The 18,669-nt window shown below is 38.9% G+C and overlaps 2 protein-coding genes across 2 annotated transcripts; one reads left to right on the top strand and one right to left on the bottom strand.

Annotated features, from left to right (window-relative positions):
• Nucleotides 1-906: 906 nt before the first annotated feature.
• LOC143018625 (10 kDa heat shock protein, mitochondrial-like) lies at nt 907-11,524 on the bottom strand. The gene is made up of 3 exons (XM_076174158.1): nt 11,365-11,524; nt 1,520-1,681; nt 907-1,370 (listed from the first exon to the last, which is right to left on the bottom strand). Exons 1-3 carry the CDS (start codon nt 11,365-11,367, stop codon nt 1,227-1,229), a joined length of 309 nt encoding a protein of 102 aa, XP_076030273.1. The 5' UTR covers nt 11,368-11,524; the 3' UTR covers nt 907-1,226.
• Nucleotides 11,525-11,858: 334 nt separating this feature from the next.
• Hsp60A (Heat shock protein 60A) lies at nt 11,859-18,360 on the top strand. Its single transcript, XM_076174151.1, has 10 exons — nt 11,859-12,014; nt 12,372-12,543; nt 12,696-12,943; nt 13,367-13,520; nt 13,774-13,833; nt 14,437-14,603; nt 16,278-16,488; nt 16,642-16,842; nt 17,163-17,516; nt 17,652-18,360. Exons 2-10 carry the CDS (start codon nt 12,373-12,375, stop codon nt 17,823-17,825), a joined length of 1,740 nt encoding a protein of 579 aa, XP_076030266.1. The 5' UTR covers nt 11,859-12,014; nt 12,372; the 3' UTR covers nt 17,826-18,360.
• The last annotated feature ends 309 nt before the right edge of the window (nt 18,361-18,669 follow it).

The following is an 18,669-nucleotide window of genomic DNA, read 5'->3' as shown; positions in this document are numbered from 1 at the left end:
AGAAGACATAATTCTACCCCATTCACGCCACTCCTTCTCATCTTGGCTCCTTCTGGATGACTGGTCATCCCTGCATCTCGCCAATCCCCCTGGGTCAGAAGCAGTGCAGCAAGACAGCATATCCACAGCAAGGCCACTACTTTTAATTGGCAACCCCCCTCATGCAGTAACATTTAAGACTGGGAAAAATCCCTTTGGGCTGCATCAAAATATCATTCACACATTACCACTCTTCCATGCATCACCCATACAAAAGCCTCCCACCTTCCCTTACAAGAGAGGTAGCCAAAGTCAAAAAGGCACAATTCTTTTTTTCTTAGCTCCCCCTGGATGATAGGTCATCCCTGCATCTCGCCCATTGCCCTGGGTTAGAAGCAATACAGCAAAATTCATTCAACTGATCCCCCCTCATGCAGAGAGAAGACAGGGAAACCCCTACACAAACACCATATCATATCCATTTACCATCTTGCCAGGTCTTAAACATTGGCTAATGTATGGGTAACTGCTCATGCTTGTTCAATCAAATCTTGTGCTTAGTTTGACCATTGTTGCACTTGTGCTCTAGCCATTAGATTTTATTCAGCTGAGAACCCACTCCTTGTAAAGAACTACATCCCAATTTCTGTATTATGTCACTGCCAAGTTAGAATTTTTCATCCAGTCTGGGGAGGTTTGTATCAGGTGAGCAAATAACTTTTAACCCCTTACATACCAGGTGACTCTTAATCTGGCTGATGCCAGGTTATTGTTCATTCCTGTCAACCCTACCCTCTTCTGTACCAACTGGTATTTTCCTTTCATTCTGGCTGCCACTAGGCTATTCTTTTAATGCTCATAGCACCCCCTGCCCTGCAAAGGGATTAATGTACAACTTATGAAGGAGTTAACATTCAAAATAAAAAATATTTAACAAAATCTTTATTTTCTATTGTACATTTATTTACACTTTTCTGGCATACACAACGATATTTTCCTTTCGTGCAGAAGAGTTTTAGGTGATAACACTGCTGAAAGGATGAAACAGATGAAAAACATTTGACAGTGCTGCTATATGGGATACCAACAGTGTCAAAACCTTATCATACTGGAATAATCCCTTAATGTCAGCACACATTCAACTTCAAATTCATACAACTAAGTCACTTGTAACTCCAGCTACCAACAATTGTGCCCCATTTTGTATAAAATCCTTTGGACATATAAAAAAATACGAACTACCACCATTATTCCTTGCCAAATTTAGCTAGGAAATCTGAATCGCGATATATAAAGTAGTCCTGGTCTTCCAAAGTAATCTTTGTGCCTCCATACTCAGGCAGAAGTACTTCATCACCCACTTCTACAGAGGGAGGAATCACATCTCCATCCTGGAAGAACAAGAAACGTCATATCAAGCCAATGGATCTAAAACAATGAACACAAGCTACACAATTTGTAAACTATGAAAATTTCCAGCAACTCCTATACCTTGATCAGTACTCAAGCTATGAAGTAAAAATGATCATCATACACTCACCTCATTCCTAGCACCTGGCCCAACTGCCACCACTTGTCCCGTCAAAACCTTCGCCTGCGATTTTTCTGGAATGAGGATTCCACCGGTAGTCTTTGTGATAGCTTCTGCCTTCTGGATCACAACCCGATCGAAGAGTGGGATTAGCCTTCTCAGTGCACCAGCCTGCAACAAGAAAAAAAATCTAATGTAAACAGGTACATGTCAAGACCAATTCACAAGTTAAATGTACTGATAAACAACTTACCTCCATATCTACCACCATTTTTCATGGAGACGTATCTATTTGGATTCAATCCTTGAGACAAATCATTGATACACGATCCCAACATGTACTTCACTACGGAAAAGCATGCACACAAAGATGTCCAACATAGCCAATTTTGTTGGTCTCTTAAATACCAACTATCTTTCTGGACTTGAACCTTGAATCAGGCCAAGTTCAAGTTGTCTAAAAGTAGTACAGTGAGTCCTCCTTATACGGTAATTCTTTATCCGATAAATTCAGTTATGGTATTTGGTAATTACTACCCTCTACTCTATTTAAAGTAAAAAAAAAATCACAGATACGGTATCTGCTCGTGTTTTGGAGGTAAAATTAGATATTTTGAAGAGGAAAAGCAGGGAGAAGGTATGTTTTCCATAAGTCGAAACTTAGGTTCGGTATACAGTAATTTCAATTTGCAGTAAGGTTTTCAGGAACACACATGTACTGTAAAACGAGGACTCACTGTAGTAGTTTGACATCCATTTACAACTCTCCATTCACTCCTGTCTTTAGCACCTCTTTTTTGCTCCACACACACCAACAATGTATACATATATACATTCACATGAGGTAGAGGATGACCGAAGAGTGGTGGCATTGGAGGGGGAGTCAGCTGCAGTTGCTCCAGTAGCAGTCTCCCAGACATCGCAACAGTACCACATGACTGGCTCTTCATGTCATAGAAGAGTTTCCTTTGGGGGGTGGGGGATGCTCCAATCTAGGGTGCTCATCACCAACGGCCCTCCCCATCAACAGGTCCATTTCAAAGATGAGCTGCTTGAACTCTTAAGTCATCCTAATCACCGCCGCAAGATTTCAGAGGGTGAGTGTTTGCTGCTGTGGGTCAGCCCCAAGATCCTCTGCAACCTCCTCCACTGTGGTGACCAACAGCTGCAGCACTATTCCCTTCCTTCAACATATCCAACAATTTAATCTTATCTACCAAATTCTCTTCTTCTTCACACTATTCCACTCTCCATCACTACTATGGTGACTTTAATGCATTATGTCGTAACTCAGGTGGCAGAAGAATATACAGACAGGCAAGTGTAAACGAGTACTGTGTCTGTCCAGGTGCAGCAGATACTCGCATGAAACTAGGAGCCTGGTGCAAGACAGTGTGCTGTTGTGTTATGGTGCCAATAGCAAGTAGTTATTAGCAGGGAAATTAGTATCCATAAATTTGGGTGTGCAACAATAGACACATATCTACACTGACACACAAGTATACTATATATAAACATGTGATAAACACTTGTATATACATCATACAGTACACACTGTATAAGAATGGAAGAGACTGCAAAAGATCACAAGACCTACACTAGGCAGTTCCATGTCTGTTACCACCTATCATCCTCATCCATAAAGTTAATCTTACAACAACTGTTTCAATGCTCACTATATGGTTACCAAGTCTCCATTTGTTAACCACTATCAGTAAACAAAAAATTGCTAATTTCCATTTTAAACCTAAATTTGTTCAATTTAAACCCATTACTTTAAATCCTACCCTTCTGTTTTAGTTTGCAAACCTATCTTCATAATGTAAATTTCCAAGCCTTTGTATATTTTTTGTTTCTCCTCTGTATATATCTTATATTACGTACACACAAAAACAATCCTGGCCAATGACAAACCAATTAAGGCAAAGACTGAGTGGAAGCAAAGAAACAAGACTCCATACACAGCTCCCTGTATAAAACTAAGTATATACACACTAGTAATCCTCCTTTCCCTTGTGCAGTTATGTTAATATAAGCACACACACGGTGGACTAATGATATAAAATAATCATCTTTCAGCCACCAATCTTCAAATTTAAACATCCTCACCTCCTGGAGGAAGGCCCTAACAGGCCAACAGTCGACACTGTGCCAAAGACCTGCCATCCACAATTTTTTTTTTTACGCAAGAAGAGCTGGCAGCCAGTGAATGCATCCCCTACTATTACATGCAAATGTTACAAAATGTCATACTATCAATGTTGATACATCAAGTTTGAAGATACATATTTCTCCTCCCAAAATAAACAACTGCAAGGTGTGCATTTTTTTTTTTTTTGTGAAAACCTGAGGCAATAATAACTGTACTATCCCACCTTTTTTGCACAAGAGTGCAAAGCCCTACGTGGGGTAGTGGGAAAGTAGGGAAAGAGGAGAAGGGGAGGGATTACTGAGGGAAAAGGAAGGAAATGAGGAAGAAGACTTGGCCCAGGCAGACAGACGTAATGTAAACATGAAACGGCCCCCCGACCAGCTGAGTGACGACGAAATGTCTAATAAAAATGTAAAGATCAGAAACATAGATAAAAGCAGTTCAATGGAAGGTGAGGAGGATAATTTCCAAGGATTTAATGAAAGGGGGGCGGATACCAACCTCCCCCGACTGAAAAAACTGGAGGAAAACTTGAACAAATGTCTGACAACTGGGAAGTTAGGTTTGGCAAGATGACTAAAATTGCTGAGAGGTTTGAAAAATTTGAAAAACTAGAGAAGGCGAACAAAAACTTAACTGATGAAATAGAAGACCTAAAAAGACAGTTAAGAGAAGTAAAGGTGGAGAATGAGGAATTGAAGAGGAATAGTAAAGAAAACAGAGAAACCATAACTAAAGAAGCTAAAAATTGGAAGACAACCCAAGAAGAAAACAAAGTTTCATTCACTGACATAATCAAACAGCAATTGAAAGAACATACTGAAGACTCAGTTATTAAAGTGATGAGACAAAAGGAGAATATAGTAAGAGATTTAGCAGACAAGAAGAAATGTATAATTATATTAGGAATGGAAGAGAAACACAACCCAGATAGAACCACAAGAATCAAAGAAGAAAACGAAAAAGTAAGTCAATTACTAGAATCAGTACAGGAAGATGAACCAGAAATTATGAAGCAAATCGAAGAGAAATTTAGACTTGGAAAGTATAGCACAGACAAGACCAGACCAATTAAGATTAAATTCAAGTCACAAACGACGGCAGAGAATATCTTATCCAAAACAGGGAAACTAGCAATAAGTGAACAATATAAAAAGGTATGGATAAAAAGGGAAATGAATAAAGAGGAAAGAGAGGAAGAAAAACAGAAAAGACTTAAAGCTAAGGAAAAAACGAGAACAGAACGGAGTCAGAAAAAGAGAGATTCTATTGGAGAGTAGTGAATATGAAACTAAAGAAAGTCGACATACAAGAGAAAAACAAAAAGGGAAACAGAACACAATGGAAGTGGCAGAAAACTAAGAGTGTCTTATACAAATATAGATGGATTAATAACAGGATTGAATGAGCTGAATGATTATTTGAAGGAAAAAGAACCAGACATAATGGGAATTGTAGAAACAAAATTAAAAGGTCCACTACCACCCAACAGTGTAGGACATGATGCATATAATTATTGGATTAGAAACAGAGAGAAAAAGCAAGGGGGTGGAGTTATGTTCCTGACTAAGAAGGATATAAACGTGAAGTGTGTTACATATGGAAAGAATACAGTAGAGATGATAATGATGGAAGTAGAAGACAGAGATAAGAAGAGCAGAAAGTTTGTGATAAATTATGTGCCCCCGAAAACAGCCTCATGGGAAGAGAGTGAACATAAAAGTATGTTAGAGAACACAAAGATAGCATTAAACAAGATAATGGAAGATGGAGGAAAAATAGTTATGATGGGCGACTTTAATTGCAAAGAAATCTGCTGGGAAGAAATGACAGTAAAGGGTGGAGACGGCTCATGGGGAAACGCTCTACTTGAGATGATTACTGACCATACAATGACACAATGGATACAGGAGAACACTAGGTATAGAAATGAAGAAGAGCCATCGAGACTAGACCTGATAATTACATCTGAACCTAGAATAGTGGACAAGATTGAATATAAAACACCAATAAGTAAAAGTGACCACATATTGATTGAACTGGAACTTAATGAAGAAAAATATATGAAAAGAAATGAACAATATAGAAAAGGAAGAATGATGTATGAAAAAACAAACTTTGATAAAATAAGAGAATTTTTCAAAAGGAAAACTGGGAAGAAATATACAAAGAAGAAACAACAGTAGAAGAGAAATGGAATATTTTGACAAAAATTTACAAAAAAGGAGTGGAAAAGTATGTCCCAAGACAAAAACAAGAAAAAGAATATGTAAAATGCTGGTACAACAAAAGTTGTAGGGAGTTAAAAGACAAAAGAGACAAAGCCTGGACCAAATGGAAAAATACAGAAGACCTGAAAAATGGAAAATATATACCTGTTATAGAAATGAATATGTACAAACGTGCAGAGAGGAAAAGAGAAAATATGAAAAAGATGTCATAGAAAAGTGTAAAGATCAACCAAAACTATTCTACAGATTTGTAAACAATAAACTGAAAAACAAACAAGACTTGGAGAAATTAAGACAAGGGGGAGTTGAATACACTGAGGAAATGGAAATGGCGGAAATTATGAACAAACATTTTAAATCAGTGTTTACAAGGGAGAACATACAACCTGAAGAGAATGAATGGAAAGAGAAAGTCCCCCCTATGGAAGAAATAGAAGTATCAAAGAATGAAATATTGACACACTTGGGTAATTTTGATGTCAGAAAATCGCATGGACCAGATGAAATAGCAAACTGGATTTTGAAAGAATGCAGGAATGAACTGGCAGACAAAATACATAGCATACTAAACAGTTCCTTGAAAGAAGGAAAAGTTCCAGAAGATTGGAAAAAAGCAAATATAGTACCTATATATAAAGGAGGAAATAAAGAAGAACCTACCAACTATAGACCAGTCTCTCTAACAAGTACAATAGCAAAAATTTGTGAAAGAATTGTCAAAAGTAGATGGGTAAAATATTAAAAAAAAAAAAGTTAAATCCAAGGCAATTTGGATTCAGACAAGGACGACCATGCGTCACCAATTTAATATGTTTCTATTCAAGGCTAATAGATATAATACAAGAAAGAGATGGATGGGCGGACTGTGCATTTCTAGACCTAAAGAAAGCTTTTGACAAAGTACCACATAAGTTGCTTAAGAAATTAGAAACTGAAGGAGGAATACAGGGCAAACTGCTAAATTGGATGGAAGACTTTTTGCAAGAAAGAAAAATGAGAGTAGTGATAAGAGACCAGCACTCAAAATGGGATGAAGTAATAAGCGGTGTTCCGCAGGGAACAGTTCTGGCCCCAATAATGTTTGCTATATATATTAATGATATGGATGAAGGAATTGAAAGCTATATGAGCTTCTTTGCAGATGATGCAAAACTACTGAAAAGAGTGAAAACAGAAGATTGTGAATCACTACAGAGAGATCTAAATAAAGTGCAGGAATGGAGTAGGAAGTGGGAGATGGAGTTCAATACAAAAAAGTGTAGTATAATGGAGTTTGGAAAAAGCAAAAACAGAATAACAGGAGCATATAAATTGGGAGAAGAAGGAATAAAAAAAGTAGAAAATGAGAAGGACCTGGGAGTCATTGTTATGAATAATATGTCACCTGAGAAACATATAAATAAGATTTTTGGAGAAACTTATAATTTAATAAGAACAATCAAAGTTGCATTTACATACCTGGATGAAGAAATGGTGAAGAAAATCCTAATCACCCTGATAAGACCAAGATTGGAATATGCAGCAACGATATGGTCACCAAGTATAAAAAAACTATAAAAAAAAAACTTGAAAGAATACAAAGAGCAATTACAAAATTGGCACCAACACTCTCAAAACTATCATATGAAGAGAGACTAGAAAAACTTGAACTACAGACACTAGAGCAAAGAAGAGAGAGAGGAGATTTGATAGCTATTTACAGAATCATGAAAGGCATGGAAATTACTGATAGAGAGAATCTGATAAAATGGGATGACAGAAATACAAGAGGACACGGAAAGAAAGAAAAAAAAAAAAGACAGCTATAGAAGAGATTTGAAAAAGAACAGCTTTCCTCACAGAGTAATAGACAGTTGGAACAAGTTAGATGAGAAAGTGGTGTGTGCAAAGACAATCCATGAATTTAAAAATAGTTTAGATAAAATGAGATATGAAGACGGGACCCCACGAGCATAGCTCCCCTTCCCATAAAATACAACTAGGTAAATACACACACACACACACATTCACCAAGTGTGTAGACTTGGCCAAAACAGTCATCTTTGCCCTACACACTTCTTGGGCTGGTGGAGCTGATAGATATGCATGATTTAAACCCACATCTAGTTGGTATACCCACACACTTCCAACTGCCCCGCTAATGCACTACACAAGCATAGGGTTAGGTTATAAAATGCCACTTCTAACTTTAGAGAGACCACAGTGCCTTTGACTGGTGACTGATCTGGCATACAAGAATGCTGCTTGACCAAAGGTGTTTCACTGAAGTACCCTGAGTATTGAATATATATAACACATGCAGTCAATGCCCTATGTGGGGTTAAGAAATTTCAATTGTACAGAAGCATAGGTATTGAAAATTGAACAGAGAGGAAAGAGAAATGGAGGGAGGGGGAGAGAGGGGCGAGGGAGGAAAGGAGAGGGCAAATCAAAATAATTATCATCAGGTAATCTGCTGTGATAAAACTATAGCAATCTGGAGTTGTGAATTTGAACACAAACAACAGGACAACTTGTATCCAATTTCGGCAAAAATTAAAAAATACACACCTACATGACAGTATGTTAATAAATTAAATATTGATTATATAAATTATGATACATCAATATAATACACCTTTTTCTAGGTGGAAGTGTGTCAATGTAATATACTCTTTTTTTGGTGGAAATAAACAGAAAAAGCTGCTAAAAGATATACACAAACGAATGGAGCTGCACTGATTGCCTAAGATGCCATCTTTATTTTAATAGATGTGGAGGTTGAAGAAATTACAGTATAAATTAATCTCTTTTATTCTAACCTAACCTGCATCAAGTATTCCAGTACCCATAATTCTAGAGGTAATCAGGGTCATTGTCATTGTCTTCAATCTCCGAACCCATCAAAATAAAGACAAGTCTCAAGGAGTTGCAACGGCTCCTTTCATTTGTGCATCACTCTTAGCAACATTCTGTTATTGATTTCCACCAAGAAAAACATTACGTTGATGTATTATGATTTACAAAATTATTATTTAATCTTCTAATGCCACATTGTGTAGGTATGCACTTCTAAAACAACACCCCAATTTCTCTTATATATTCATACAAATTTCTTAGTATATGGTGACACCCTAAACAGACATTTCCCCATGGTGAATGACCTTTGAAAGTGGGTACATTGCTTCTGTGAAGAACTTTTTAAGGACAAATTAATACAAAATATTAAGTTCCATAAATTGGAAACCCAGAGGAGCCAGCAACATTCTCCAGATCCCCTCATAAATCTTTCTAAAGGAAGTTGACGAAATAGAGTTAGATGGGCGTTATGTGGACTGTTTAAAAAAGGGTTGTACAGTTATGGTGGACTTGTTGGCGAGGTTGTTTAATGTTGTGCTTTACAAGGGAAAAGGGGACAAGTGAGTGTAGTAGTTTAAGAGGGATCAGTTTGTTGAGTGTAGTTTGTAAGGGTTAAGGGAGGGTTTTGAGAGGATTAAGATAGGAACAGAGGGAGTAATTGGTGAGGAAAAGTGTGGGTTTAGTAAAGATAGGGGTTGTGAGGATCAGATTCTTGTGGTAGGGCAGATATGTGAGAAAGCTTTAGGAAAATGTAAGTACATTTTTATTAGGCCTTTATGGATTTGGAAAATGCTTATGACAGGGTAGGCAGGAAGGCATTGTGGGAGGTTCTGAAGATATATGGTATAGGAAGGAAGCTGTTAAAAGCAGTCAAGAGTACAAGTGTAGTAAAGCCTGTGCTAGAATAGAAATGGGGAGACAAGAATGGTTTGAGGTAATAGTGGGACTGTGAGAATAAACACCGTGTGAGATCGAAACCTTTATTGGTACGATGTTTCGCTTGTTACAGCGAAACGTCGTACCAATAAAGGTTTCGATCTCACACTGTGTTTATTCTCACATGGTAGGGGTTACTGGGCTGGATAGTGTGAGAAATGAGGTGAGGAAGAGTGCGGGGGTGGAAAATGGAGTTAGGAGATAGGGTGGATGAGAGTATTGGGATGGTTTGGACACATGGAAAGGGTGAACAAGAAAATATTAGTGAAAGATATATGGAATGCAGTGGTGGATGGACCGAACATGAGGGGGGCAACCAAGGATGAGATGGATGGATGGGTAAAAGGGGTGTTGGGATAGAGGGGGATGTCTGTTGAGGAAGGAAGGGAGAAGATAGGGGTAAATGGAGAATGGTTATGTATGAATGATGCTGTGATATACTTAAGGTTGTGGGTAGGGGATGGGGGAGGGTGTTAGGGACTACGTATGAATGTTTTGACTGCCCGAAGGGATTTTTCAGTCTTCTTTTTTTCTGAATGGGGGGGGATGGAGTGAGGGGGATCGCCGATTTAAAAAAGTGGCCTTGCTTCTGACCTGTCATCCAGGTGGAGACAACAAAAGGAGGGAGGGATGGTGCATGGAGTGGAGTATGCGGGAAGAAATGGGTGGGAGTGGATTTAGGCTTTTGACTTTGGGTACCTCCCTTGTAAAAAAGGTAAAGCCCTTGATATATGTAGAAATAAATGAGCTGCCTATATTGTTTACGAGTGTTCTATTATCACAAATCATACATTCACATGCACAAATATGTATATATTTACTCAGAGTGAAAGAGGGGAAAATTGAAGTTGTCTGATGTGAATATGAAAAAAAAAAAAGGTGTGAATATAGTACCTCAGGTGGTGACCATAATGGATCCAGTAAAATCTTGGACCTGGTTTGAAGACCACAATGGAAATAAGCTTCTGTGCTTTTTTTTTTTTCCTCGGTAATTGTAATTGTTATTTCAAACTGTGTTCTTTTCATTATCTACATTTTATGTATGTGATTCATTGCCAATTAACTTATTATTAAAGTTTGGCAAACCCTTAGGACTGCATCTCCTCTAGATATACGAGGATGAGGTTGAATTTCAACTTCTGACCAGTATAGTCTTGAAGATAGGATTCAAACCAGTAACTTAAACCTTGCTAACCACAAACGGAAACGGGTTTTTCTTTTCTTTTTCAGGGCAACCACACTTGGCCTCTCATGGGCAGCATAAAGTGTGGGCACTGAACAGGGGAACCGAGAGTTAGGGACAGGATTTGGACAAGGACTGCCATTCCTAATTCTTAATCCCTTAATGACTTACTCCCATACTCCGTCAATAATGACGGAATAACTTCAAACATTCTCTGTTCACTGCAGCCGCACCAGTACGGAATACCGGCGTTCACTACATTGGACTAGGACGGTAGTATCTACAAACTGGCTGACACACACTACTATAAACATTAATACAATACTAACATGACTTCTAAACAAATAGTTGTTATTATGGTTATGCAAAACAACTTATTACATGAAGTTGATGAACAGCATTTTCACCCGGCGGCAAATTCCTCCGTTTAAGGTTGAACACTAACTTACGTTTGGCACTACACTTGCCTTTGTCAACATAATAAATTTGGATTATGACAAGTACTACTACTCACCATTTCAAAATCCTTGCAGTCTTCACGGATTATAAAGTCGTCCACACCTCAAACGCCTTTGCGTCGTCTGCAATCGACGTTTCTCGACTCACATGTACACAGGATCAAACCAGTCCCTTAGCGCATGCGCGTGGAGCGTCTTGCGTGAATGAGGCTTAAAATTTCTTTATAAAAACTATATCAATTTAATTTATACAATAAAAATAATCCGGTCAAACTGAAACTAGTTTGAATGAATGATGTCGAATATTTTTTTTTCATAATTGTTACATAAACTTATTTATTGTACATTGCACCAAAATGTTCCCCCACATGGTAGGTTCTAGAATATAGGCCACGTAGTGAGCATGACAATCCAGGAATCGATTCAAACTTTGATGATATAGACTACTTTTAATATATGATTGTTTAAAAAGTTCATATTCATCGATAATGTGTGTTTATTAGATATGTAGGTCTTTATCATATATAATTTGACCTAAAAAATACAGTTGACACACGAGTTACGTCAGCTGCTCGTTAAGCTTCTTACAGGGCGCTATAACTTCTCGATGCAAAGCTCTGTTTCGTCTGCTTCTCTCTCAAGCTCTGTGCGGACAGCCACCGTTGTCCTCCGTAATTAGTGTCTGAAAGTGGGCTACAGCTTGAAAGTAAGTATATTGATTAAATTTTAAAAGTTATACGAATCGTGGCACTGAAGCACATGAATATATAGTTTTTTTCGAGTATGGAACTGAAAATTACTTGTGTTGTCTTCATATACTGATTTAGCATTGTGTCGTCTGTACCGGTGAGAACCCGAGTCGACACATGGTGTAAGGCATGAATGGACAATACTTGGAAAACAATTACATATTCATACTTTAACTTCTGGATTGATAATAGTTACCATGAATATCGTGAGCAATAACATGTCCTTATTATTTTCTTCAAAGAGATCGTAATATTGTTACGAATGAATATTACATATTAGTAAGCATTCTTATTCAGTGTTTTTGCATTTCAAGCATGCACAGAGTCGCAAGCCTACTCCGTCACTCTAGTGGCAGCAGTGCTGTTAAGCACATGCTAGCAAGGCACTATGCCAAAGATGTCAAATTCGGCACTGAGGTGCGTGCAATGATGTTGAAGGGTGTGGATATTCTCACTGATGCAGTGGCAGTCACAATGGGCCCTAAGGTATGAACATTTTCATTTTCTGTTCATTCTGGATATAAACTAGGATTCTCTTCATTACTAACATTAATGATTGTTCCTAGTCTGAGATGAATTGGCAATATATCCAGCTTCATCCTAAGTCAGGATAAAGTAGTTTGGCTTTTATTTTTCAGGGTCGTAATGTGATAATTGAACAGTCATGGGGTAGTCCAAAGATTACTAAAGATGGAGTGACAGTAGCCAAGGCTGTGGAGCTTAAAGACAAGTTCCAGAACATAGGCGCAAAGCTAGTGCAGGATGTTGCAAACAACACCAATGAGGAAGCTGGTGATGGCACTACTACTGCAACCATTCTGGCACGCACCATTGCCAAGGAAGGGTTTGACCGGATCAGCAGAGGTGCCAATCCAGTTGAAATTAGGTAGGTTGATAGGTGTTTGTAGCATGAAAGGAAATTGAATTGTATTTGGAGAGGGTGGGTTGTTGACTTGGGTGTGGTTATAGGAATTCTTTACTTCATTTGGCAGACATGTACATGTGCCTGAAGCCACAAGTCTGTCTTCAGTGAGTTTGTGTTTGATCATGTGATCCAAGATCATGGTCATGAACGCGCACACTTACGTTTGTATATGTAGATATAGATATAATTACTGCACTTGTGGGAAAAAATGAAATTGCCAAAGACATACTGTTAAGAAATTGTGAATAGTTTTGAAGACTTCGTGAACTTATGATGATACTTATGATGATCACTAAAACTTAGTGATATTTCCACATCTGATAATAGAGATTGATGGTATTGTGTGCACATGTTCTGTGTTGTTAACATGGTTGTTACTGGCAGGCGAGGTGTAATGTTAGCCGTGGATGTAGTTGTGGAACACCTGAAAAATCTCTCAAAGCCTGTGACCACACCAGAAGAAATAGCTCAAGTTGCCACTATCTCGGCCAATGGTGATGCTGATGTTGGTGCACTGATATCTTCAGCTATGGAGAAGGTAAATTTGTTTGTTTTACTTTTTTTTTTTATATATAGTTTGATTTATTTGATAAATTTCTTTATGCATTTGGTTCTTTTAGTTGTGGTCGATTTATTTTACTTGAATTTATTTTCCACAATTGGCTCTTTAGTTTGTGATGATCACATTTGGCCCGAGTTTATACTGATGAAAAGATCCAATGCTGAAGTATGAGGATTGGAAATTCATCTTTGTATTTAGTGTGAGGAGTATAACAAGTTCATATTTACAGGTTGGGCGTGAGGGCGTCATCACCGTGAAGGATGGAAAGACTTTAAAGGATGAGCTTGATGTGAGTTGGATAACCTTCCCATTATATATGCTCGGAATCTTGTAGCCAGCAGAACTTCTGATCAATTTATCGTCCTGTTGTCCTAGGTCTTTTGCATAAGACCTGTGGCCTCCAGGAACTTGTTTCCCCTATTGAAGGATAAATCTGTCATGACAAGACCTTTTGCCATGTTTTAATTAGTACATTTGTTATGGGTATCTCCAGTCAATTTTGTTCAGGTGAAACTCTTCTTGTGTTAAAAGGGTTATGTAAAAAAGTTTACAAAATACTGTAATATGTAGTGGGGTCCAGTTTTGAAATTTGCAATTTTATTGTGTTTGCCTCCTGACTTGTCATTTGTCATGCCATTTCCTTCCTTCTGCATTATCCTTGAAGTGCATATAGCTAGTTCCCTTCTTCTTTACCTTGATGTATTTGCTATTTACCCATGAATACTTGTATGATGAGGTATTTGCTCTCTACCCATGAATACTTGTATGATGAGACTTGGATTCCCCTTCACTATCATTAGTGATTTATCCAAATCTGATGGCAAGTGTTCTGTAGATATTTTGAATTTTAGAGTATGGCTATGGCTTACAAATGTGAAATTTGTGTTGACAGGTTATTGAGGGAATGAAGTTTGACCGAGGCTACATCTCTCCATACTTCATCAACACAACTAAGGGTGCCAAGGTGGAATTCCAGGATGCCCTTGTTCTTTTGTCAGAAAAGAAGATCTCTTCCATTCAATCCATTATCCCTGCATTGGAGCTGGCAAATGCTAACAGGTACAGTGAATGTTTGGATATGGTAAATCAATGGTTTCTAAGCCTTTAATTATGTAGGGAGTGGGGTTTGTACAAGATATTTATTGGGGTGGTCATCATGGGTTATGAGTTTATAATGCCATTACATTATTAGATATTAACCCCTTGAGTACCGGATGTGTGTTTTGTGACACCTGCGTGTCACGGCTGAGTGCACCCGCCAGGAACTGAGCATGCTCCCTGTGACTCGCACGTGTCACAGCTATAAGCTGTGTGTATTGAGGGCTCTTAAGGCCTCGGTTTCTGGGTTATTTCTGCCCACGTGGTGGCAAGTGTCTTGTGTTTACAAACATAAGGCTCCAGCCATTCTTGGGACGGTTTGAAACTTTTGTTTATGTAAGGTTGATGGGTCGGTAACGAAGGGGTTAATAATTTTCAATTTGTGTATGTAAAGTAGATGGCAGAGTTGAGTACACACCCACATAATGCTTACTAAAAAGCCTTATCTCCCATGAAGGGGCTTGCAAAGTCAAAGGATTCACCCACTTTACACCCATCTGAAAACCCATTTGTTGTCCCTTCCATCTTGGCACCCTGGGGATGAAGATATGTTCCTTGTCAACACTGCTCAGCTATAATCAGTGTGATGCATCAACTGGCTCACTTTCCTCTACTGCCATTCTCAATGCCCTACTCTGCATAGTCTCAAACCCCAATGTCCTAGCCCATTTCAGTTGTTTAACTGGTTAACACATGCATCTTTTTTCTCGCAAACTTGTTACTTCCACAAAACGCACACATGCATGTGTTTGCCTAATTGTAGTGTACAAGATAAGAGGTTTGAGAATCACTTTATTAAAGGAACGTACATAATTTTGTCTGAGAAGTATGATGGGGGTTACTAGGCTAGATAGAGTGAGAAATGAAGAGGTGAGGAGAAGAACGGGGGTGGAAAGGGAGTTGGGAGATAGGGTTGATGAAAGAGTATTAGGATGGTTTTGGACACATGGAAAGAATGAGTGAAGAAAGACTAGTAAAAGAGGTATGGAAGGCAGATGTGGAGGAGTGAACATGAGGGGACGTCCTAGGATGAGGTGGATGGATGGGGTGAAGGGGGCTTTGGGGAAGAGGGGAATGTCTGTTGAGGAAGGATGGGAGAGGACAGAAGACAGGGATGAATGGATGATGTGATGCATGAGGTGGAATGGGGGGTGAGGTAGTATGTGTGAGCAAAATTTGACGCAGCCTGAAGGGATTTCTCCCTGTCTTCTCCATTTATGCATGGGGGGACGGAGAGGGGGGGTCGCCGATTTAATGAAGCGGCCTTGCTGTGGATGTGCTGCGTCTTGCGACACTGCTTCTGACCCAGGACAGTGGACAAGGTGCAGGGATGACCCGTCATCCAGGAGGTGCTAAGATAAGAGGGAGGGTGGAGGGGTGTGGAGTGTATTCAGGGATGGAATGGGTGGGAATGTTTTTATGCCTTTTCCTTTTTGGCTACCTCCCTTGTAAGGGGGAAAAAGCCTTGGTATATGTATGTATGTGTGTACATAATTTTGTACCACTTAACAATCCTAGTGCTTAATTAGTTCATATTGTAGGGAGATGCAATGTACATTTCCCATTATAATGTTTGGAAAAATTTTCCAATCAGAAATTTAACATCTTGTAATTTTTCAATATAATTTTCATTAGAAAACCCCTGTTGATCATTGCTGAGGACATCGATGGTGAAGCTTTGAGTACTTTGGTTGTCAATCGGCTTAAGATCGGTCTACAAGTTGCAGCTGTTAAGGCCCCTGGCTTTGGGGATAACCGAAAGAACACGCTCCATGATATTGCCATTTCAACTGGTGCTATAGTATTTAATGATGAAGCAGCTATGATCAAAATTGAAGATGTGCAGGTATAGTAAATCTGTTTTATCACATTTAATCTTGACTGATTATGGATTTCTTATATTTTCTTGAACACATTCTTCTGCTTTTATAATTTATAAAGTGAATGGTTTTGGTGGTCTTGTAGAGCTGAGTAGTAAGTGTAACCTTGTTTGTTCCAGGTACATGACCTTGGAGAAGTGGGCGAAGTTCAAATTACCAAAGATGACACACTATTGCTGAAGGGCAAGGGTAAAACTAGAGATGTTGAGCGTCGTTGTGAACAAATCAAGGACCAGATTGGTGAAAGTAGTTCTGAATATGAGAAGGAAAAAATGCAAGAACGTCTTGCTCGACTTTCTTCAGGTGTTGCAGTCCTCAAGGTATGATAATCTGATTTTTTTTTAGTGATATACCCTTCATCTCTTGGGTTGGATACATTGATACATCTCGTTTTTATGGAGAGGAAGACCTTTTTTTTTTTTTTTTTTTCTGGGGCTAAACCAGCTCTTGTTATTGAGGCCCAAAAGCGCATATGCAGTCTTGTTACATCACCTCGGATGTGAGCGTGGTGGGAGGCATGCTAAAATGGGAGGGGCAGTGGATGTTTTTTGTTTTTGCCATCACTTCTAGGGGCAACGGGTATATTTGTGATATATAGTTTGTAAACCATGTTAGCACTATATTTGGTTTTACCTTGCAGGTTGGGGGTTCATCAGAAGTTGAAGTGAATGAGAAGAAGGACAGAGTAAATGATGCCCTCTGTGCCACAAGAGCTGCTGTTGAAGAGGGCATTGTTCCTGGGGGCGGTATTGCACTCCTTCGTTGTTTACCAGTTCTAGATGACCTCGTTCCAGTCAATGATGATCAGAAAATGGGCATTGAAATTGTGAAGAAAGCTATCCAGACCCCATGCCATACAATTGCTCAAAATGCTGGCTTGGATGCAGCCCAAGTGGTTGCTAAGGCCCTGGCCCTGGAAGGTGACATGGGTTATGATGCTGCCAATGGAAGATATGTCAACATGGTTGAATCTGGCATCATTGACCCAACAAAGGTAAAGAACTTTAAAAAGTAGCCAGTATGGCTGCTAAAGGAAATTTTAGACAACTTAAGGAGATGGGAAATATGTACAGTTAAAAGAAGTTTTCCAGCAGAACTGGAAATAATGCTGTCCAATTTTTGCTTTCAGGTGGTTCGAACAGCGCTTACAGATGCCTCTGGTGTTGCATCATTGTTAACCACAGCGGAAGCAGTGATCACGGAGATCCCGAAGGAGGAGCCAATGGGTGGAGCGGGAGGAATGGGTGGTATGGGAGGTATGGGTGGAATGGGTGGTATGGGAGGCATGGGTGGAATGATGTAAAGTGCCACACATTTCTGCCCATAATTGTTGACGAAATTTTTTTGTGGTAGAGCTCTCGTACATACACAATCAGTTTGATCACCTTTATTTTTTATGTATTGTTGATTATCATTTACCTTTTGTTTTCATAGTAATTGGCTCATTCTTAAATGACAGCTGAACCAATGCCATTTCAATGCATAGATTGTTGACGAGTTGCTGAACGTGTCAGCCGTGAACGTCAGCAGCACAAAAGAGAGGATGTTCAAGAATGGCTCTTGGACGACCATTCCAGTGCAAAACTTGTGTGCATGGTGTCATGCTCTCCACCATATAACAGCTGCGAAGCCATAATTCTGAGGCATCAAGGTTGTTGCCCCCCTCCCGCATCATACATCATCTTCATCTTTTCAGACTCGCTTGATACGAATGAATGAATGTCTGTTATATGGCAACTGTATAAAGTGTAGATATTAAACTAATGTTGTACAAGAGTTACAAAGCTCTTGGAGGGAACAATGTTTGTATTTCCCTAAATAAATGTTTTGTTACATAATGTTGCTTTGTTTTGCCTGGTACACTATTCACTTAGGAGGAAGTAAATTGTAGATTGAGAGAAGCACGTAAATGCCTTGGGGGATTAAAGTACTATGAGAGAGGTATTTGGGGGTGGATACAAAGAATAGATTGTATGAAGTGGTGATTGTGGCAATGGCATTGTATGTGGCAGAGACTTGGAATTTAAGATGCAGATATGAAAACCTTGAATGTGTTTGATGTCTTGAGAAGTATGGTAGGGGGTACTAGATTGAGTAGAGAGAAATGGGTGGGAGTGGAAAAAAATAGCGGGTAATGGAAGGTTATT

This window comes from Oratosquilla oratoria, chromosome 35, assembly GCF_046742065.1.
Source record: "Oratosquilla oratoria isolate Oo_2021 chromosome 35, ASM4674206v1, whole genome shotgun sequence".
Classification (NCBI taxonomy): domain Eukaryota; kingdom Metazoa; phylum Arthropoda; class Malacostraca; order Stomatopoda; family Squillidae; genus Oratosquilla; species Oratosquilla oratoria.
Note: the sequence above shows the minus strand (reverse complement) of the source record. Positions and strands in the feature narration are given on the sequence as shown.